Genomic DNA, 24,264 nt, shown 5'->3' on the forward strand with positions numbered 1-24,264 from the left:
TACTCAATTCCCAGTTTTAGCCCTTACTGTTATCTCCTTTGATATTCTCCATGTACAGAGCCTGGAGGGCTTGTCATACACAAACAAGATAAATGATTAGCATCGCCTGTAATCCCACCATACTGAAAAAATTATTTTTAGTGTTTATTGTACCTTTCTGCGCGCCCCCCCCCCCCCCATGTGTTCTTAAAAATGTGTTTTTATTGCCCTAACCTGTTTGGCTCAGTGGATAGAGCGTCGACCTGCGGACTGAAAGGTCCCAGGTTCGATTCCAGTCAAGGGCATGTACCTTGGTTGTGGGCACATCCCCAGCGGGAGGTGTGCAGGAGGCAGCTGATTGATGTTTCTCTCTCATTGATGTTTCTAACTCTCTATCCCTTTCCCTCTCTGTAAAAAAATCAATAAAATATATTTTTAAAAATGTGTTTTTATTGATTTTTAGAGAGAGAGGAAGGGAGAGAGATAGAGAGATAGAATCATCCATGAGAGAGAGAAACCTCATCCATCAGTTGCCTCTGGTACGCCCCCCTACCGGGGATCAAATCTGCAACCCAGCATGTGCACTGACCGGGAATTGAACCAGTGGTCTCATTTCCTGGGTCAATGCTCAACCACTGAGCCACACCAGCCGGGTTGTATTTGTGTTTTTAAATTATAATATATATACTGTGTATAAACACACACACACACACACACACACACACACACATACATACAAGTACCACTTTGCAGTTTGTCATTTTTGCATAATAGAGCATGAATACTTTAGCATTAAACATTCTATAACAGTGATGGCGAACCTATGACACGCGTGTCAGAGGTGACACACGAACTCATATTTTTGGTTGATTTTTCTTTGTTAAATGGCATTTAAAAATATAAAATAAATATCAAAAATATAAGTCTTTGTTTTACTATGGTTGCAGATATCATAAAATTTCTCTATGTGACATGGCACCAGAGTTAAGTTAGGGTTTTTCAAAATGCTGACACGCCGAGCTCCAAAGGTTCGCCATCACTGTTCTATAACATACCTTTTAATAGTTGTATAATACTTTATCATAGGGATGAACCATACTCTTTTGTATCTCTGATTGTTTTGGTAAAAACTGCTGAATTGCTTGGTCAAAGATATAAGCATTTTTTTGCATCTGACATGCATTGCCAAACTGTCCTCCAACAAGGTTAAACCAGAAGAAGTCTTTTTATTTCCCTTTGCCTTCTCCGAATTAGGCTAAAAAAATTCCTCTTCCTAACCTGCTTGTTTTATTTGCTTGCTTACTTTGAAAGTTTCATTTAGAATTAGGTAGAAATTGAAACAATTTGTATAGTATATTTCTTACTTTATTTTGCTATCTTACTTTCTTCCTCAGTATTTTGATGGTCTTACTTTTCTGATCTAATTTTATTTAACCGTGGTTTCCTTTGCTAATAAAATAAGGTTGGAAAGGTAAGAGGAAATGTGACTATGATACTAGATTTTTGTGGTCAAAAGCCAAGAAACTGAGTATACATAACTTTACCCTTTTGCCCTTTGGTGTTATTGTTCTTGTAGAAAGGAAAATCAGGCAACGCATGAGACAGTACAATGTGATAGATGATGTGAAGGTTATACTGACAAGACACGGGAGAGCTGACAAAAGATTTCTGACAGCATTTCCTTTCTTTTGTGATTAGCTGCATAAACCAGAAAAAATATTAAACTTGATATTTGTTTATTAATTTCAATGGATTACAGTGACACCATTTAAGGAAATAAATTTTCATTGAAATACATAAAATATTTAAAAATTATTTTAGAAATCTCATAAAGTATATATATATATTTCTCAGAACAGTGGATAATTTTGTAGATTGCTGGAAAAGATTTTGATTTTGAAGTACTGTGTACAGTTGAAATGTCATAGAAATGAAGAGATTTCCACTAGGTCCAGTGAACCTCATTGCAGATTATGCATTTAATGAAATCTATTGTTTTTAAGGAGCAAAAATTAATTGTGTCTTTCTGTATCTATCTATCTAATCTAATTTATTGAGGCATAATTGACATAACATTAGTTTCAGTTGTACAACATAATGATTAGATGTTTGTATTCCTAGTTGACCCTTGAACAACATGGGTTTGCATTGCACAGGTCCACTTATATGCAGATTTTTTTTTTTTTTTTTTTTAGTAAATATACAGTTTCCCTTCATCTCCCATGTTGTTGTTTTTCAAACATATTTTTATTGATTTTAGAGAGGAAGGGACAGGGAGAGAGAGAGATAGAAACATCAGTGATGAGAGAGAATCACCGATTGACTGCCTCCTGCACACCCCCTATTGGGGATCAAGCCCGCAACCCAGGCATGTGCCCTTGACTGGAATCGAACCCGGGACCTTTCAGTCTGCAGGCTGACGCTCTATCCACTGAGCCAAATAGGCTAGGACCATCTCCCATGTTTTGCAATATGCGTTTAACCAACAGCATATTGAAAACAGTATTTTTGATTGGAGGATGCAAAGAGCTGACTGTATGCTTTGTTCTTTGCCATTCTATATGAGACTTGAGCATCCGTGGATTTTAGTATTTGCAGGGGATACTGGAACCAATCCCTCGAGGATACTGAGGGACTGTAGTTAAGTTTTTTGGGGAGTCAAAAGTTATATGTGTATTTTCAACTGTATGGGGTTGGAGTTGGGGTCCCAACATTGTTCAAGGGTCAACCTGTATCACAAAATGATCACCACATAAGTCTACTTAATATTTGTCACCATACATAGTTATAGATTTTTTTCTTGTGATGAAAACTTTTAAGATCTACTCTTAGCAACTTTCAGATATGCAGTACAGTATTATTAAGTATAGTTGCCATGCTATTCATTACATTCCTATGTCTTATTTATTTTATTTTATTTTATTTTATTTTATTTTTTTTTAAATTAAATCTTTATTGTTCAGATTATTACATTTGTTCCTCTTTTTTTCCCCCCCATAACTCCCCTCCTCCCAGTTCCCGCCCCACCCTCCGCCCTCACTCCCCACCCACTGTCCTCATCCATAGGTGCACGATTTTTGTCCAGTCTCTTCCCGCATCTCCCACACCCCTTTCCCCCCCAAGAATAGTCAGTCCATTCCCTTTCTATGTCCCTGATTCTATTATAATCAACAGTTTATTCTGTTCATCAGATTATTTATTCACTTGATTCTTAGCTTCACTTGTTGATAGATGCATATTTGTTGTTCATAATTTGTATCTTTACCTTTTTCTTCCTCTTCCTCTTCTTAAAGGATACCTTTCAGCATTTCATATAATCCTGGTTTGGTGGTGATGAACTCCTTTAGCTTTTCCTTATCTGTGAAGCTCTTTATCTGACCTTCAATTCTGAATGATAGCTTTGCTGGATAAAGTAATCTTGGTTGTAGGTTCTTGGTATTCATCACTTTGAATATTTCTTGCCACTCCCTTCTGGCCTGCAAAGTTTCTGTTGAGAAATCAGCTGACAGTCGTATGGGTATTCCCTTGTAGGTAACTGAGTTTCTTTCTCTTGCTGTTTTTAAGATTCTCTCTTTATCTTTTGCTCTTGGCATTTTAATTATGATGTGTCTTGGTGTGGTCCTCTTTGGATTCCTTTTGTTTGGGGTTCTCCGCGCTTCTTGGACCTGTAAGTCCATTTCTTTCACCAGGTGGGGGAAGTTTTCTGTCATTATTTCTTCAAATAGGTTTTCAATATCTTGCTCTCTCTCATCTTCTGGCACCCCTATAATTCTGATGTTGGTACGCTTGAAGCTGTCCCAGAGGTTCCTTAACTATCCTCGCATTTTTGGATTCTTTTTTCATTTTGCTTTTCCGGTTGGATGTTTTTTGCTTCCTCGCATTTCAAATCATTGACTTGATTCTTGCGCTCTTCTGGTCTGCTGTCGGGCGTCTGTATAATATTCGTTATTTCAGTCTGTGTGTGCTTAATTTCTAGTTGGTTCCCCAATATAAGATCGAGGGTCTTATTAGTTTTCGTGTAGATCTCATTAAGTTTATCGGCAGCTTCTAAACAGTTCTTGAGAGACCTTAAAAGTGTGGTTCTGAACTCTATTTCTTCCATTGACAATTTTGTCCTGTTTCTTTGTCTCCGCATTTTGTTATGCTTCCTTGGTGCACCCCCTAGTGGTCTTTGTTCGCAATCTTATAGATAAATCTTGATTGTTGTAGCTAATTCCAGGGAGGGTTTGACCTCCAGGCCAAGTGGCTATAAGAATCAGCTGTGTCAGCAGTGAGAGAACTTCTGTCCTCTAGGGAGGTGCTAATCTAGCCTTTGCCTGAGGCTATCCGGCAAATGCCTCTGTGCAGGGCTTGGGCGGGGCGGGTCGAACAGGATCAACAGGGTGGGCCGGAGAGAGCAGTTATGGCGGCTCTCAGTCCTGTCCCCAGGGGCTCTGCCTCTCTGAGTCCCAGCACCCGCTGCAAAGCTCGGAGAGAAAGCTGCACTCGCTCTGACCAAAGCCAGACAGTCCCGCTTCTCCCGTTTGAGTCTGGGTCCCTAAAGACTCGCCTGTATCTGGAGCTCAGAGTCTGCGACTCCCTCCCGATTGAAAACAACAACCGCGCCCTCGGCCGCCAGCCCGCTCCGTGCACTCCGCACCTCAGAATTTGACTTCAGCACTGCGCCTCCTCTGAGTGTCCGTATGCGTTTCTCTTTCCTCCTAGTTGTAGGACTTCCACTCAGCCAGCGTTCCTGTGGTTCTGGGTGATGTCCCTTCCGTCTTTTAGTTTTACTTTTGAAGTAGTTGTTCAAAGCAGCAAACTCCGGCGTTAACCTATGCCGCCATCTTGGTTCTCCGAGTCTTATTTATTTTATAACAGGAAGTTTGTACCTCAAAATTAGTTCTTTATGGGCATTCTGAGGATTTAAAACAAAACAAAACCCTGAAAACAGAATATTTTATTGACAGGGTGCCAAAGTTGTGTCTAAAGCTGATTTAAAATTTGAGTTTAGCTGCCAGTAACATGTTTTTACCCTAACTTTATTTGATATGAAATAAACAATTTGAGTTTATAATAGGGGTTGACAACGTATAGCCTGTGGGCCAAATCTGGCCTGCCACCTGTTTTTATATGACCTAAAAGCTAAGAATGGTCTTTATATTTTATTTTTTAAATATATTTTTATTGCTTTCAGAGAGGAAGGGAGAGGGAGAGAGAGATAGAAATATCAATGATGAGAGAGAATCATTGATTGGCTGCCTCCTGCACGCCCCACACTGAGGATCGAGTCCACAACCCGGGCATGTTCCCTTGGCCGCAATGGAACCTGGTTCCCTTCAGTCTGCAGGCTGACGCTGTATCCACTGAGCCAAACCGGCTAGGGCTGGTTTTTATATTTTAAATGGTTGACAAAATTCAAAAGAATATTTTTTGGCATGTTCACTGATGACACAGAAACAATGGTGGGTAAAACTAGTGTGCCAGAGCATGAATCAAAAGAGCGACACCAGCCAGTAACTGAAAGCATTGACACACTTGTAGTAATGCCAGTGCTGAGTGTCCTTGATAAAGCACTAAAACTCAATTTCATTAAACCTCAATCTTCGGGTACATGCCTTTGTTGATATTTTGTGTGACGGAATGGAACTATACACAAAGCACTTCTGCATACTGAACTACCATGGTTGTCTTAGGGAAAAGTTCTTGTGCAGTTGCTTGAGCCATAAACTAGTTCCTTTTTTTTCTTGGAACACCATATTTACTTGAAAGGATGATTAACAGACAAACTGTCATTATTCAACTTGGGAATTTGGCACATGTTTTTTTGAAAGTAAACGAAGTGAGCTGATACTTGAAGGAGAAAATAACTGACAGCATGTGTTGCCACTGATACAATTCAGGTTTGCAACCTACAATTAGAATTTTGGAGAACTTGTATCTTCTACTTTGAGCTTGACAGTTTTCCAATACTTAAAGAATTTTCTGGTGAAATTGGTGGTGATAATAACAAATTCGGTTTTGGTGGTGATATTATAATATGAAATTTGTCACCACTTTATCTATGTAGCTCTGGAAACCAGTATTTTCAAAATGACCAATGTGTGATGTTACAAACTTATGATGGATAAAAAGATCCATTCTGTGTGTAAGACAGACCAATGGATTTGTGTGTAACAAAACAAATTTCATGCATAACCCATGGCCATAGACAATAGGGCGTGCAGGCCTAGGGTGGGGATAGGCTAGAAGGGGTCAGTGGGGGGAAAAGAGGGACATACGTAATACTTTCAACAATAAAAATTAACAAAATATACAAACAAAAACAGAAATTTCGTTGATAGGAATTTATGTTATGTTCTATATGGCAACTAAGCTTTAAGAAACAACCACTTATCAAGTTTTGTTGTAGTATTAAAAGATAGTCTCCACAATTATTTTAAAAGGCTACTAAAATATTTGCCCCATTTTCAATTATATATCTATGTGACATTTTATTCAAATCTTTCAACCAGAACAACATCTGACAACAGATTGGGTGCAGAGAACAGATATGAGGATCTAGCCATCTTTTGTTAACAAGATTTGCAGAAATGTAAAACAGTGCCACTTCTCTAAATATTTTTTGTTTTGGAAAATAAAATTTTTAAAAATAAAAATCGTGTTAACTTGTAATGGGCTTTAATGTTTAATTAAAAAAATTGTCGGTTTTTAAATATTAAGATTGGTAAATATTTATGAAATCCACATAGAATCTCTTTGAGGTTATCAGTCATTTTTGAGAATGTAAAGGGAGGTTTTAAAACCAAAAAGTTTAGTAACTGTTATTGTACATCATGCTTATTTACCATGAAGTCAGTTATATGAAGTGGGAGAAGTAATTTTCATTACTAAAAATTTTAGCAGCACCTATTTTTCATTTTCTGTTAGAAAACTAAGATACAAATATAGACCAAAACTTTCTCCAAAAGCTGTGAAAGTGTCTGAAACAAAGATTTCTAATAATTCAGTTCTTTATTTTATTTAAAAAAATTTTAAATATATATTTTAAAATATGTTTTTATTGATTTCCGAGAGGAAGGAAGAGTGAGAGATAGAGAAATCAATGATGAGAGAGAATCATTGATTGGCTGCCTCCTGCACACTCCCCACCTGATATGGATGGTGACCTAAAAACACATTTCTGGGAATATATTGTCTAAATAGTTAAGTAATTATTATATAATTGCTAGAGTTGTAATTTAATGATAGTCTATTATGCTTCATATGTATTAACTTTGTTCTCGTATTGCCCTGCATAATAAGTAAAACGGTTAAGTAATTTGCTGTTGGTCACACAATAAGTTTCAAGAGCTGGGTTTCTAAACTTCTTTTGTACTTACTCTAAAGCTCTTACTCTTTTCCCTTCATCTTAATATTACTGTTCATAGCAGCTGTGTGTGCAAGCATGAGCTTGCTAAAAATGGTTTGCAAGATCTTGTGCTAAAGGCTTTTTTTGACAACAAGGCTAGATAAAAACTTAACTTCAGTTTTAGTTTGATAATTAAGGCAAGGAGATGTTCTTCCAGAGCTGTTGAGTGACAGTGCAAAAATGAATGAACTGCCCTGGCAGGGTGGTTCAGCTGGTTGGGGCATCGTCTTCTACACCAAAAGGTTGCAGGTTCTGTTCCCAGTCAGGGCACATACCTGGGTTGTGGGTTTAATCCCTGGTCTGGGTGCATAGGGGAGGCAGCCAATTGATGTTTCTGTCACATCTTTCTGTCTGTCTCTCTCTCCCACATCCTCTTTCTCTAAAAATCAATAAACATATCCTTGGGTGAGGATTAAAAAATAAAAAATACAGATATTGGAAAAAAATGAATGAACTATACTAAAACAAATTGCTAGACACTGACTTCATCAGTAAATTATAGCCTTCCTAATTGACTTTGATAGATGAAAAAATTAATAGCATGATTTGTATTGTTTTGGTTGATTCTCAATTTAATGTTTACTATTATGATTGTATTTCCAGGCTTCTCCAGTGACAGTGACCTGATATCTCTTACTGTCGATGTGGATTCCCTTGCTGAGTTAGATGATGGAATGGCTTCCAATCAAAATTCTCCCACTAGAACTTTTGGTCTCAATCTTCCTTCGGATCCTTCAGCACTAGGGGCTGTTGCTTATGACAGTGAGCAGAACAAGACAGAAGAACGGGAAAATCGTAGCCTCTTTCCTGGCAGTTTAAAATCCAAGCTTGGCAAGAGAAATTATTTGGAGAAAGCAGGAGAATTCATAAAGCTGGCTTTAAAGAAGGAAGAAGAAGATGACTATGAAGCTGCTTCTGATTTTTATAGGAAGGGAGTTGATTTACTTCTAGAAGGTGTACAAGGTACAGTTTTATGTATATTAATGTTTCTTTTGTTGATATCTGGAAAAACATGTATACATATAACTATTTGTCTTATATATAATCCTCTAAAGAAAAAAAAAGACTGAAAATGAGAAATACTGAAGATTAAATGGCCTAAATATGGATATCTCCTTCTGGTTACATGACAGTATCAGATACACTTAACTCTCTGCTTTGATAAATTAAGCAACAAAATAGGATTGAAAAAACAAGTCTCTGAGTCTCTATTATGAATAATAATGTGTGTTTTCTCTGATATGGCCAATGGTCACTAGCCTTCACCTCTCTTAGGAGTGTTCACAGCGATTTCTTTAGTGCACCTACTCTCAATGGCCTGAAGAGAGGAGATGAAATGGGCTTTTAAACTACGAGTATAAAAGGTCCTTGGATTTGCCTACTATTTTGTTCTTGGTTAGTTGCAGTAAATTCTCAGCTAATGCATGAGAGTGATACAGGGCATGTAGAGTTGAATGTTGTTGAATGTCTATAAGTAGAAGTTACCTTTTTTTTTTAAGCATCAGTTTTTGTTTAATTATTTGCATTTTCCTTATAGAACCAGAGTGAAGCATGCTGCAGTTAGTTACATGACTTCCTGGACACAATAATCTAATGTTGATGCGACCTTCTTCCAGTGGTTTTCTTTCCAGAAAATTACCATCTTCATTATTTTTTGTGTGTGATCTTTGACTTGTTAGTACCATTCAGATTCCTACCATCTCCTGTATTACTAACACTTCCCCTGCCCTCACTGTGCCTGTGTCCTGTAGTCCAGAAGCATTCTGCTGTACTCTTCCTAGAGTATAACCTTCATTCTTTTAATGTGGTGTAAAGATGAATGCTTGGCTGCATGGAGTGGAAGAGGAAGCGTGTGTAGTGGTATCCTAACTGCTTTTTAACTGATTTTGACTAAGTTTCTTGTTTTTATTCTTCACTCTCGTGTCCATAGCTACTTAGAGCCACCAGCTCCTGAACTTTGGGAGAGATTTAGTGCCGTGTCAGTCGGGCAGCTTTCTGGAGTTTCCCCAAGTCTGTAACCACTCACCCATCTCCTTGCTGGCTTCTAAAATTGTGTTGCTGCTATCTTTTCTCTCAGTCTCTTTGTCCTTGTGGGATTTTGCCTTAAAAATAATTATTTTACAGCCATGTTAATGGAGTTTCAGGAAGGAGCATTTCTCTTGGTTTGACTGATAATATATGTCATTTTAATACAAACTTGGTTTTCTAATAGTTTCATTATCTGTTGGAGTGTTTTTTGTTTTGTGTTTTTTGCTAGTGGAGCATTCTGGTCTTAAAGATCTACTCATATTTCTTTGTCTTAACTGTTATTTTGGGTTGGGGGTTTAAAATAGGGATGAGTTGCAAATAATTGGCTCTGATATTTTTCTCTTCTTTTTAGATAATTTTTGTGATAAAACATCACTAGTGTCTAATTGACATAGATAAAATACATCAGTGTGATTCTTTTGTCTAAAAGTTATTTGCATTTAACTCTAGAACACTTCATAATGTTACCACTTGATGGCACCAGAAAAATAAAAATCTTTGCTTCAAAATAAGAATTATAAATGCATATCAGCAAATAAAAACTACATCATTTAATTAGTTACTTTGTAATTATGGTGGTGAATTATTTTTCCACTAGAACTAGACCTCTATCTTAAGGAATGTTATTATTTAAACATATTTTTTCTATTTAACATATACCTTTCTGAAACCACAATAGCCATTACTGCCCTGGATTGTTTTTTGTTGTTAATGTGCCATCAAATCCAAAAAGTTATAATAAACTAATTGCTTATAGACTTCTATTGTTTATTCATAATGTGATCAATTTTTGTTCATACAGACTGTAGAACTATAATCACAGAATTCTAATTTTTAACCAGTGTGTAAAATAACCTCTCTTTCAGTCCTCATGGTGACACATTTATTTTATTTATTTTATTTTTTTTAATATATTTTATTGATTTTTTACAGAGAGGAAGGGAGAGAGATAGAGAGTTAGAAACATCGATGAGAGAGAAACATCGATCAGCCGCCTCCTGCACATCTCCTACTGGGGATGTGCCCGCAACCCAGGTACATGCCCTTGACCAGAATCGAACCTAGGACCTTTCAGTCCGCAGGCCGACGCTCAATCCACTGAGCCAAACCGGTTTTGGCATGGTGACACATTTAATTGTGCGTCAAATGTAATGTCAGAGCAGTACTTCTGGTTCATGGATTATATTTATTTTAAAAAATGTTTTTTAATCCTCATCTGAGGATAAATGTTTATTGATTTTAGAGAGAGAGGAAGGAAGGAAGAGAGAGAAATATTGATTAGTGAGAGAAACATTGATTGGTTGCCTCCCATATGTGCCGTGACTGGGGATCGAACCCTCAACCTGGTATGTGCCCTGACCAGGAATCTAACTAGCAACCTTTTGGTATATAGGACGATGCTTCAACCAGCTGAGCCACTGGGCCAGGGGATTATATTTAAAAGTATCAGTCTCCTCCTAACAGACACATGGGCATTATTTAAAAAAACTTTCCCCCCAGTTTAATCGACATGATTGACATATAATATCTATTTAAAGATATACAACATAATGATTTGATATATGTATATATTGTGCAAACATTGCCAGCTAAGTTTAGTTAACACCTATCACTTCACATAGTTATACATTTTTTCTTGTGGTGAGAACTTTTAAGATCTACTTTCTTAGCAACTTTGATATACAATACAGTATTGTTAACTATAGTCACCATGTTTTACATTACATCTCCAGGACTTATTTATCTTATAGTCAAAGTTTGTAACTTTTGACCACTTTCACCCATTTCACCTACCCTCCACTCCCTGCCTCACAACCACCAATATGTTCTCTGTTTCTATGAGTTTAGTTCTTTTTAGATTCCACATATAAATGAGATCAGATAGCATTTGTCTGACTTGCTTCATATTTCACTTAGCATAATGCCCCTAAGTTCTACTTACACTGTTGCAAATGGCAGAATTTCCTTCATATTTATGGTTGAATAATATTCCATTGTGTGTGTGTATGTATACATATGTTTTCTTTATGCATTCATCTGTTGGTGGATATATAGGTTGTTTCCTTGGCTGTTGTAAATAATGCTGCAATAAACATGGGAGTGAAAATACCTCTTCAAGGTAGAGATTTTATTTCCTTTGGTTGTATACTTAGAAGTGCAATTGCTGGATTGTACTATATGATAGTTCTATTTTAATTTTCTGAGGCTCTGCCATACTGTTTTTCATAGTGGCTGCACTAATTAACAATCTCACCAAGAGTGTACAAGAGTTCCCTTTTCTCCACATCCTCTCAGATACTTGCTACCTATTGTCTTTTTTCGATAGCCATTCTAACAGATATGATGCGATATCTCATTGTGGTTTTGATTTGGATTTCCCTGATGATTAGTGATGTTAAGTACTTTTTCATCTTTGTCTTCTTTGGAAAAATGTTTTTTCTGTTCCTCTGCCCATTTTTTAAATCAGATTGTTTGTTGTTGTGCTATTAAGTTGTGTGTGTTCTTTTTTGAAATATATATTTTATTGATTTTTTACAGAGAGGATGGGAGAAGGATAGAGAGTTAGAAACATCAATGAGAGAGAAACATTGATCAGCTGCCTCCTGCACACCTCCCACTGGGGATGTGCCCGCAACCAAGGTACATGCCCTTGACCGGAACCAAACCTGGGACCCTTTAGTCCGCAGGCCAATGCTCTATCCCCTGAGCCAAACCAATTAGGGCAAGTTGCGTGTGTTCTTTATATATTTTGGACGTTAACCTCTTATCAGATATATGACTTGCAAATGTTGTCTCTCATTTGGTAGGTTGCCTTTTCATTTGATGGTGTCCTTTGCTGTGTAGAGCTTTTTAGTTTGATATTGTCTCACTCACTTTTGCTTTTTTTGCTTTTGCTTTAGGTGTCAAATTCAAAAAATCATTGCCAAGGCTGATGCCAAGGGCTTACTCCCTTATGTTTTCTTCTCAGGTCTTATGTTCAAATCTTTAATCCATTTTGAGTTGATTTTTTTGTATGGTGTAAGGTATGGATCTCGTGTCATCCTTTTGCATGTGGCTGTTCGTTTTCCCCAGCCCTGTTTAATAAAGAGGATGTCCTTTCTCTAGTGTATATTCTTGGCTTCTTTGTCATAAATTAATTAACCATAGGTGGGGGTTTATTTCTGAGCTTTCTGTTTTGTTCCATTGACTTGTGTGTCTGGTTTTATGTCATTATTATACTCTTGATGCTGCTATACTTTGTAACAGAGTTTGAAATCAGGAAATGTGATACCTCCAAGCTTTGTTGTTCTTTCTCAAGATTGTTTTGGGGTCTTGTGTTGTTCCATACACATTTTAGGATTGTTTTTTCTACTTTTCTGAAAAAAATGCCATTGGAATTTTGATAGGGATTGCTTTGAATCTGTATGTTGCTTTGGGTAGTATGCACATATTAAACAATATTAATGATTCTAATTCATGAGCATGGAATATCTTTCCATTTATTTTTGTCTCAGTGTGTTTCACTCATGATTTATAGTTTTCAGGGTACTGATCTTTCACCTCTTTGGTTAAATTTATTCCCAGGTATTTTATTCTTTGGGTGTAATTGTAAATGGGATTATTTTTAAACTTACTCTTTCTGATAGTTTGTTATTAGTGTATAGAAACAAAATTGATTTTTGTATATTGATTTTGTATCCCAAAACTGTACTGAATTTATTAGTTCTAACAGTTTTTTTGGTAGAGTCTAGCATTTTCTATATGTATTTGTAATATGTCATCTGCAAATAGAGACAGTTTTATTTCTTCCTTTCTGACTTGGATGCCTTTTACCGTATTTCTTTTTCTTGCCTAATTGCTCTGGCTAGGACTTCCCAGTACTATGTTAAATAAAATGGCAAAAGTGGGAATACTTGTCTTGTTCCTGATTTTAGAGGAAAAGCTTTCAACTTATCACCACTGAGTGTGATATTGAGTATAATGGATATTATTCTTTGAATTGGGGGAAATGAAGCTGACTTGACATTTATGAGGAGAAGAGATGTTTCCTTGGGGAACGTTTGCTTTAAAGTGGCAGAACTGTTATTGAAACATCACCCTAACCAGTAATACCTATGAGCCATTTTAATTTAACTCTTGCTATAAGTTTGTAATCTGTGACCTTGGTTTGGATTGCCATGCTTTATAATAAAGTCAGTATTTCTGGGTATGTGATAATTCAGAGAAAGATATCTTCAAGAGCTAAGTAGGAGTGCTTTTTATACAGGTGGCAAATGTTACTCTACAAATTACTCATCCTAACTAAACTATTCATCCAAAAGGAGTTTATTTGGGTTGTTGTATTTCTGATTAAGAGGGCATGATGTTTTTCATACTTAACTCGTGTTTACACAGCTGCGACTAGATGCAAAATACAATAGCAACAGTCTGTTCGGCCATCCAGCAGAGAAAAAGCATACCCTGATAGTGGTAACTTTGAATTCTCCTTTTGAATCTGACACTTTTCTTATTCAGTCAGTCTAGAAATGGCGCTTAAAATTAAGGTTTTAAGTCCTCAGGTCTTCATGGATTTAAGAGAGAAAATCCAGAAGTTCAGATTGAAGAAATCAACTTGAATCTTTGAAGAGCATATTTCAGTGCATGTCTTTTCACTTCTGCCTTGTTTGTATATTTCTGTAAGTGGCTGGTGTGATTGATCTGTATTCTCAGTGTGGAGTTACTGGAATAATTGTGATAATGTAGAGTGGCAAAAGGATGCCATAAAGCTATTAATGAAATGTTTGACAATAATTTATTATTTATTACATGCCTGTTACTGTACAAGGGGGCTTTCCTAATATTATTTTTAATCCTCAGAACAAGCCTGTAAGCTGAACTATGGCTGATCATGCTGGACTTTGTCTTAGGACACCAAAATTTAGACGGTTCAAACATTTAATATAACGATTTTGAAAGCTTGGCACCTAGTTAGCAAGAATAATTATTTAAAACAGGAAGCTACCAGATGGTGAGCATTGTTAGTAACATCCATCTGTGGGCTACATTGTGAAGGATAGAGTTGATTTGAGATCTGGTTTTGTTTGTTCTAGGTGTGAAAGTTGCTGGTTTACTATGTTTATAAGGTAGCTACTGTAATCCTCATTTTACAGGTGGAGAAAACTAAGACTTAAGCAAAGTAAGCAATTTGCTCAATGACACAAGCCAGTAAGAGTTTCAGCCAGTATTTAAGTCTAAGTCTTTCTGAGTTCAAATCTTGTCTTCTTTCCATTATGCCATGCTACTTCTCACACATTTGTCCCCTAATTAGATTAGTGTTCATTTTAAAATGGAGAAACAACAAGTCTTCTAGTATCTAATATTTTAAATTTTATTTTGAATAATCATTCTTTTTCTTTCTACCCACTTGTTTGTTTGCTCATTCAACCATCTATCTGTCCAGTTGACCATTCAAAAAGTTTTTATTGCTTAGATATACCAGGTGCTGTGATAGTGAATATAAAATATTTCTTTTGTAAAAATATAAAATAAAATTGAGTGATGGCCCTTCAAAATGAGATCCTCTCCTTTGTTCTTCTCCCTTCCCTTCCCCTACCCTTTTTGTTTTTTAAATATATTTTTATTGGTTTCAGAGAGGAAGGGAGAGGGAGAGAGAGAGATAGAAACATCAGTGATGAGAGAGAATCATTGATTGGCTGCCTCCTGCACACCCCCTACTGGGGATCGGGCCACAACCCAGGCATGTGCCCTTGAGCGGAATCAAACCTAGGACCCTTCAGTCCTTAGGCCGACGTTCTATCCACTGAGCCAAACCAGCTAGGGCTCCTCTACCCTTTCTACCTCCTGCATACATTATGTCTCTCAAAATGAAAAAGAGTTCCTGGATGTTATGTAATTTTTTTTGACAGTCTTGTTGATATTTTTGTCCAGTAAACTGTTCCTAATACTACGCCTCAGCTAAGAGATACAAACAATCTTCTGCAGTTTTCATCCTGGTAAATGCTATAATAAGCAATACCAAGCTATGTTTTTATAGTTTATGCCATCCCTAGTTCCATGTGTGCTAGACACTCAGGGATGTCCAGACATATTTCAAAAACTGTGACCTAATGTGCTGAGGTACTACATCAATCTGGGTCTCTTATTGGGTCTTGACTATTCTTCCTCTTCCCACTTAGACTAGCTGAGAATTGTAGGCTTGGTTCTAGAACATGTCCAGACCCTATAAATGTGGTTAGTTCCTGTACACGCATAATAACATATACCGAAGTGCTTTTAAAAGCAGTTTTGGGCCCTAGCAGGTTTGGCTCAGTGGATAGAGCATCGGCCTGTGGACTGTAGGGTCTTGGGTTTGATTCCGGCCAAGGGCACATGCCCGGGTTGCAGGCTCAATCCCCAGTAGGGGGCGTGCAGGAGGCAGCCGATCGGTGATTCCCTCTCATCATTGATGCTTTCTATCTCTCTCCCCCTCTCCCTTCCTCTCTGAAATGAATCAAAATATATTGAAAAAAGCAAAAAGCAGTTTTGGCTTATTTCTTTGAATGAATTACTCAAATAGTAGGAAACCCAAAGGATCAACTTGTTTGCTTTAGAATGGATGAATATATGAGAAAGATAGTGGTGAGTTTGTGTTTCACAAAGGGAAACAAGTCACTTTTTTTTAATTGCTGAATTTCAGAAATGAAAATGTGTAACTTTAAAAATATTGACCTTTATTGATCTTTTTTTTTTTAATATATTTTATTGATTTTTTACAGAGAGGAAGGGAGAGAGATAGAGAGTTAGAAACATCGATGAGAGAGAAACATTGATCAGCTGCCTCCTGCACATCTCCCACTGGGGATGTGCCCGCAACCCAGGTACATGCCCTTGCCCGGAATCGAACCTGGGACCCTTCAGTCCGCAGGCCGACGCTCTATCCACTGAGCCAAACCAGTTTCGGCTTTATTGATCTTTTTAAAAAAACTTTGATACCCTATCTAATAAAAGAGAAACATGGTAATTAGCATACGACTGCTACCCTTCCCGTTGGCTAATCAGGGCGATATGCAAATTAACTGCCAGCCAAGATGGCGGCCGGTAGCCAGGCAGCTTGAAACTAACATGAGGCTTGCTTGCTTCAGTGACAGAGGAAATCAACGTTCCCCTGCCTGCCTTGCCAGCCTCTGAGCTTGCAGTTTGAAACATAGTTACAAATATAGAAGCTAAACAAAACCCCAGAAACCTGCTTTCAGCTAGCCGGGATCTCAGAGCTGGAGTTGATACAGTGTTTCGATTATAGAACACAAACAAACCAGATACCTGCTTTCAGCAGCAGAGGCCTCAGAGCTAGAGCCAGAGCTAAAGGGGGCCCAGAATTAAAAAAAAGAAAAAAAAAAAAGAAAAAAAGGAGCAGTTGGGAGCTTCAGTCACCCGCCAGCCTGAAAATAGACCTCAGCCCCTCACCCAGACTGGCCAGGCACCCCAGTGGGGAACCCCACCCTGAAGGGTGTGTGACCAGCTGCAGACAGCCATCATCCCCTCACCCAGGCTGACCAGGCACCCCAGTGGGGACCCCCACCCTGAAGGGTGTGTGACCAGCTGCAAATAGCCGTCATCCCCTCACCCAGGCTGGTCAGGCACCCCAGTGGGGACCCCCACCCTGATCCAGGACACCCTTCAGGGCAAACCAGCCGGCCCCCACCTGTGCACCAGGCCTCTATCCTGTATAGTAAAAGGGTAATATGCCTCCCAACACCGGGATCAGTGTGACAGGGGGCAGCGCCCAAACCCCCTGATCGCCCTGTGGCTCTGTGTGTGACAGTGGGCGGGGCCACAACCTCCCTATCCGCCCTGCTCTGTTAGTGACAGGGGAAGGTGCCCCAATCCCCTGATCAGCCCTGCTCTGTGGGTGATAGAGGGTGGCGCCCCAACTCCCCTGATCGGCCCTGCTCTGTGTGTGACAGGGTACGGAGCCCCAACCCCCCATTGGCCCTGCTCAGTGCGTGACAGGGGATGGCACCGCAACCTCCCCATCGACCCTGCCTTGAGTGTGACGGGGCAGTGCCCCAACCCCCCAATCGGCCCTACCGAGCGTGACTGAGGGTGGCATCGCAACCTCCCGATCTGCCCTGCTCTGTGCATGACAGTGGGCGGCGCCCCAACTCCCCAATCATCCTGCTCTGAGCCTGACCAGGGGCTGCACCTAGGGATTGGGCCTGCCCTCTGCCACCCGGGAGCAGGCCTAAGCCAGCAGGTCGTTATCTCCCGAGGGGTCCCAGACTGCGAGAGGGCACAGGCCAGGCTGAGGGACCCCCCTACCCCCCGAGTGCACAAATTTTTGTGCACCGGGCCTCTAGAATGTGTATGTATGTATATGTATATGTGTGTGTGTGTGTGTGTGTGTGTGTGTGTGTGTGTGTATATATATATATATATATTCATACACACACACACACATATTTATTTCCTATTTAACTGGTTTCTGCTTCTTCCCCTCTTTCTTTATTCATAGTTTGCTCTTCATTTTTTTAGGTTTTTATCTTAAGAGGTAAAAACTTGGGTTATTGATTTGAGATCTTTTCAGCATAGGTATTTAAAGATATAATGTTCTTCTAAACACTGCTTTCGTTACAGCCTATACATTTTGATATGTTGTTTACATTTTCTTTTCCCCCCCACGTTAGCCACTTTAATATAAAATGTGATCAAAACTCAATTACAAGAGTTCAAAAAGGCATAGAAAAACCAATGTTTCCATTTTATTACAAGTTTTAAAATCTGGGAGCAGTTGTTTTTTTTTTAAAGTGTATGCTAATTTCAGCCCAGGGTTAATATTGTACAACCAAAGAATGACTACATGGCAACATCAATGCAACAAACAAGTAAAATGTGCAAACCCGAGTCATAAACTTACTACATAGATCTCATCATGACAGGGGAGAGCCAGAAAAACTGATGCTTCAGTTAAATGTGGAAGAAACCCTGCCTTCCGTGAGGGGAAACATGCAAACAGTTCTGCTTTGGGAAATTGGCATAGAAATAGAAAATGCTAGAGCCTTCACGGCAAATGAAATTGCCAAGCCTCAACATGTTCAAGGCAACCCAAGGAGCAGCAATTGCTAAATTGGAGCCAAGGTAGGACTCCAACATCTAATTTCCAGACAAAGTGAGTGGCGCCCCAAGTGAAGCCCTGTTACTACGATTTCAATTTTCTGTTCAATCCATACTGTAGAGCAAGGGTCCTCAAACTGGGGCCCGCCGAAAACATTTATCCGGCCCGCAGGGTGTTTTTGCCGCCCCTGTGTGCATAGGAATTTGTTCATAGTTTTTTTTTAAACTATAGTCCGGCCCTCCAACGGTCTGAGGGACAGTGAACTGGCCCCCTGTTTAAAAAGTTTGAGGACCCCTGCTGTAGAGATATAAGGAAAACCACCAATTTGGTTCCCAGGTTTTATTCAAGAACTCATACAAAATTTGCCAGATAAATGAGCTTTAATCCTCATCTTCCTCCTCTTCTTCATCCTGGTTTATCTGGAAGTAACGCAATTCGTAACTCTCTTTGCTGTTAGCAACTATGTGCAACCAGTCACGTAGGATATTCTTCTTCAGATACTAGTATTTTTTGGTGAGATATTTCAAATACCTTTTGGAAAAAGGCATCTTAGACGTTACAGTGATCTTACTCTTGCTTCTTTCAATGGTTACAACCCCTCTGCCGAGATTCCCAGCTTTTCTATTCACTTTGATTCTCTCCTGAAGAAAGTGCTCAAAGTTGGCAGCGTCCATGATTCTATCGTCTATGGGGTGGGTGCAGTCAAGGGTAAATTCCACAACCTGCTTCTTTTTTTTGCCCCACTTTGCCACGAGCTTTTTCACGGGTGCCAGTGAGGCTGAAGAGGCAGAAAGGCTGTTTACATTTTCATTAAGCTTGAAATACTTTCTAATTTCCAGTGTGGTTTCCTTTTTGAGCCATGGGTTACTTAGAAATTTTTTCTTTAATTTTCAAATATTTGTAAATTTCCCAAATTTTATTTTGTTGTTGATTTCTAGTTTAATTTTCATGTAGTTGGTGAATATATCTAAATTTCTTTAAATTTATTGGAACTTGTTTTGTGGCCTACCACATAATCTATCTTGGAGAATGTGTATTCTGATGTGTTTTTTTTTAAAAAAATATATTTTTATTGAATTTCAGAGAAGAAGGGAGAGGGAGAGAGAGATAGAAACATCAATGATGAAAGAGAATCATTGATCAGCTGCCTCCTGCACATCCCCCACTGGGGATTGAGCCTGCAACCCAGGCATGTGCCCTTGACTGGAATCGAATCTGGGACCCTTCAGTCCACAAGCCAAGGCTCTATCTCCTGAGCCAAACCAGCTAGGGCATATTCTGGTGTTTTTAAGTGGAGTATTCTGTAGATACCAGTTAATTTAGGTTGGTTGGTATTGTTTCTCAGGTCTTCTACATCATTGTTGATTTTCTGTCTTTGTTTTAGCAATTATTGAGACAATTGTAACTAATGTTGAGTTGTCTGTTCCTCCCTTTATTTCTGTCACTTTTTGCTTCATTTGTTTTAGAACACTTATTAGATACTTGCATATTTATAACATATCTTCTTTTTTTTTTTTTTATATTTTATTGATTCTCCACAGAGAGGAAGGGATAGAGACAGAGAGTCAGAAACATCGATGAGAGAGAAACATCGATCAGCCGCCTCCTGCACATCCCCCACTGGGGATGCGCCCGCAACCCAGGCACATGCCCCCGACCGGAATCGAACCTGGGACCCCTCAGTCCGCAGGCCGACGCTCCATCCACTGAGCCAAACCGGTTTCGGCAACATATCTTCTTAATTAACTTTTTGACAATAAAAAGTGTGTTTTTTCTGTAGTAACATTTATTTTTCTTGAAATCTGTTTTGATGGATATTAGTATAGCTGTTACACCTCTCTTATTACTACCTTTTTTATGATATATTTTTCCATCCTTTTACTTTCAACCTATTTATTTCTTTGAATCCAAGTTTGTTTCCTGCAGACAGGATATATAGTTGGATCCTTTTATAAAATATCCAGTGTTATGCACTGGCTGGGTGACTCAGTTGGTTGGAGTGTTGTAGATTTGATTCCCGGTAAGGTTGTGTACTGGAGTTGATTGATGTTCCTCTCCCACATCAGTGTTTATCTCTCTCTCTCTCCCTCTCCCTTTCTCTCTAAAATCAATAAAAAAGCAAAGAAACATATCCTCAGGTGAGGATTTAAAAAAGGAATAAGAAAGAAAAGTAGCTACTGAAGCAAAGTTTCTATATATTACTAGAATTAAGGTAGTTTTACTCTGAAATAAAATGTTTTGAGTTAAAAAGCTTATTATTACAATCTTCAGAAAAAATACCATGGAAAGAAGAAACTAAAGTCCAGCCTTTAGGAATGCCCATTTGAGGACAATTATTAATATGCAATATTATTATCCTATATAATAAAGAGCTAATATGCTAATTATACCAAACAGCAGAATGACCGTCCGGACGACCTTCCGGACAAAACCCGGGCTGCGAGGGGCTGCGAGGGCCGGCCATGGCAGCTGGGGCTGCGAGGGCCGAGCCTTTTGCCAGAATTTCATGCATCGGGTCTCTAGTATAATAATAGTCATAATTATAATATTTCATGTAGTTAGAACTCAAGCAGGATAAATTGAATTATGAAACTGTATTTTGGACAGGATTTGGTTCTTCATTCATTGGTCTCATGTCAAAGATATATGTGTTTGGTGGGTTTAGATGGAATGGGTATTATACATTAACAATAGTAATGAACCTTTGAGCCTTCTAAACTTCTGATACCCAGGAGGCTTAGCCTACTGCAGCCGATTGACTTATGTGCTGTATTTTCTGCAGGATTACAACTGAAGGAAGAAAGTCTGGCTGAATCACTTGCTGGCATATGTTTCTTGAATTGTTGCCTATTTTGGTGTCAACTCTTAGGTTGAGAGTTTCATGTTAAATGCCAAAAATGTTTACTACAAAATATAACTTGGAAGAGAGAACCACTTTCTTGCTTTTGCAAAAACCTAGGTGAAGCATTGTTGTGTGGGGTAAAGTAGCTGTGGAGTTTTTTATTCAGATTGTATGAACAGTAAACAGAGCATCTAAAATAACCACTTGCACATTGCAACAAACACATCATCATTTGCTTAAAAAGAGTTATAATTACAGTTGACGAAGCATGGACACCATAAAAAATGCATTAGTTTGGCCTGACACATTAATTACCTGTTTTTGCAGATGTTTTTATGTATTGTTGTGTGAACAGTTTACAAAATAATTACAGGAAAGTCATATGGAAAATAAACTAAGTGGGTGGTTTCTCATTTAAATATTTTCATTCATGTGAATTTGTGTGAGGCACAGCTGCTCTATAGCAAAAGCAGAGAGATGGATGAGGATTCTCGAAGAGTGTTTTATTAGATGGGCTCTGTCATCAGTATCACCACATTTTTCTATGTTTAGCAACACAGTTTCGAAACATTAAAATGAGAGGGTTGGTTTAATCTCTATGATTACTGAAAAAAACCTTGATTCTGATCAGAAGAAATGGAGTTATCTCAGCATTTTAGAATAAACCAAAGGTAACTAAAACTCCCTACGTGGAAGACTACTGCTCCTTTAGTGCTAGCAAGTTATTAGACACTGCAAAAGTTAATCATTATTATTGGTATTTTTAAAATTAATTTCAGAGAGAGACACACACACAGAGAAACATCAGTGTGAGAGAGATATATGAATTAGTTGCTTCCCCTAGGCACCCGAGGGGATCGAACCCGAAACCCTGAGATTCAAGCCCAGAGACCTTCCCATGCATGGGATGACACTCCAACCAACTGAGTGACACCACCAGAGCTTGTAATTAACTTGAATTACATGGTTTTATATAATATACCTTAAATTAAATCTTAATAATTAAACATTGAGTCTTGTATATAAAATGCACAGAAGTTCAGCGTATCCTCTTTTAGGAAGTTTTGACAACATCTGCTTTTCCTCAGAAACTTACTGTGTTGCCATTAGTGGTCTCAAAATGTGTTTCATTTGAAAAATAACCAGATCATTGTATAGTCATATTGTATTTTTGCAAACGATTAAGAAACACATTTCCCAAGATTGTAATTATCAAACAAAAAGAGTTCATAGACTTCACTCTATTTTACACAATACTTTTTAATTAATTAGAATATCTGTGCTTATTTTCCTCATTGGTACTGTTCTGACAGTTTTTCATAAAATGAAATCAAAATGTAGATCTTTTTTTTGTTTAACCATGCCACTTGTATATTCTGTTTCACTCTATTCCTTTTTTTTTTTTTTTAAATATATTTTATTGATTTTTTACAGAGAGGAAAGGAGAGAGAGAGTCAGAAACATCGATGAGAGAGAAACATCGATCAGCCGCCTCCTGCACATCCCCCACTGGGGATTGCCCGCAACCCAGGTACATGCCCTTGACCGGAATCGAACCTGGGACCCTTCAGTCCGCAGGCTGATGCTCTATCCACTGAGCCAAACCGGTTTCGGCACACTCTGTTCCTTTTTTATGCATTTGACTTATTACACAAATGATAAAGACAATAATTACACACATTTTCTGATATTAATTTTATGTAACTATTGTTTAAGTTAGAGAAAGAGATAATTGGAGCATCTCTAGATATGAAGGTATTGTTATCTGACCATGTAATATTGGTGCAAAATCATTCATTTAGTTTTCCATTAATTTTTTCAATAAAATTTTATTGAACCCCTTCTATATGTAATGTTCTATGACAGCATTGAAATTACTAAACATTGAGATGACTATATGTCTGGAACATTATGCTCAGTAACTGAGGCATCTCTCTGAAAAGGGGTAGGAATAAGTGGTATGAAAACTTCCTTTTGCTGGCTGACTTAAAGAAAGCCAACTGCTGGGGAGGATTTCCTTTGTTATTCAGAAATGGGCTCCTCTGAGAGTATTGCTTGACACATTCTTTGAATTGTTTAAATGCAGACACAAAGGAAGATGGGATGGGTGGAGTCTTCTAATTCTGGTATTCACTAAGTCAATTTAATGTTTAAGGTGGAGCTGCATTAGAAGAGTATATGAAAATTTTAGTATTGAGAAGATTAACTGCTTAGTCAGTAATTCTGTTGGTCACTTTATATCCTCTCAAAGGAAAAATATATGATTCAGTACACAACATTGAGGAAAACAGTTGCTGGACTTTAGAGTCTTCCACATATTTGCTACTTGTCTTAAGATGGTTCTCTTGCCCAGCTGATGTGGCTCAGTGGTTGAATGTGTCCCATGCAGCAAGAGGTTACCAATTATATTTCTGGTCAGAGCACATGCCGGGATTGTGGGCTTGATCCCCAGTAGGGGGCATGTAGGAGGCAGCTGATAGATGTTTCTATCTCTTTCTCTCCTTTCCTCTATCTCTAAAAAGTAATTAATATATATATATACTAGGGGCCCGGTGCACGAAATTCGTGCACTGGGTGTGTGTGGGGAGGGGAGTGTCCCTCAGTCCAGCCTGCCCCCTCTCACATACTGGGAGCCCTCAGGCGTTGACCCCCATCACCCTCCAATCGCAGGATCGGCCCCTTGCCCAGGCCTGATGCCTCGGCCAGAGGCGTAGACCCCCATCACCCTCCAATCGCCTGATCGGCCCCTTGCCCAGGCCTGACGCCTCCGCCAGAGGTGTCAGGCTTGGACAGGGGACCCCCATCTCCCCCTGATCACTGGCTCTGGCCCCCGCCCAGGCCTGAGGCCTCTGGCCCAGGAATCATACCTGGGCAGGGGACCCCCATCTCCCTCTGATCGCTTGCTCCACCCCCCTCCCAAGCCTGACGCCTCTGACCCAGGCTTCAGGCCTGGGC

General features: G+C 38.8%; 1 protein-coding gene and 1 pseudogene across 12 annotated transcripts in view; one reads left to right on the forward strand and one right to left on the reverse strand.

Moving 5' to 3' along the window:
• RPS6KC1 (ribosomal protein S6 kinase C1) overlaps positions 1–24,264 on the forward strand; it is a 141,640-nt gene that overhangs the window by 36,667 nt on the left and 80,709 nt on the right. For all 12 annotated transcript variants that reach the window (XM_059674159.1, XM_059674156.1, XM_059674162.1 and 9 more), the window contains one exon: positions 7,973–8,332. In XM_059674159.1, the coding sequence (XP_059530142.1) occupies positions 7,973–8,332 (360 nt within the window). The remainder of the gene's footprint in view (positions 1–7,972; positions 8,333–24,264) is intronic.
• On the reverse strand, positions 18,766–20,790 carry LOC132221050 (large ribosomal subunit protein eL22-like; annotated as a pseudogene).

This window comes from Myotis daubentonii, chromosome 18, assembly GCF_963259705.1.
Source record: "Myotis daubentonii chromosome 18, mMyoDau2.1, whole genome shotgun sequence".
NCBI classification, from domain to species: Eukaryota; Metazoa; Chordata; class Mammalia; order Chiroptera; family Vespertilionidae; genus Myotis; species Myotis daubentonii.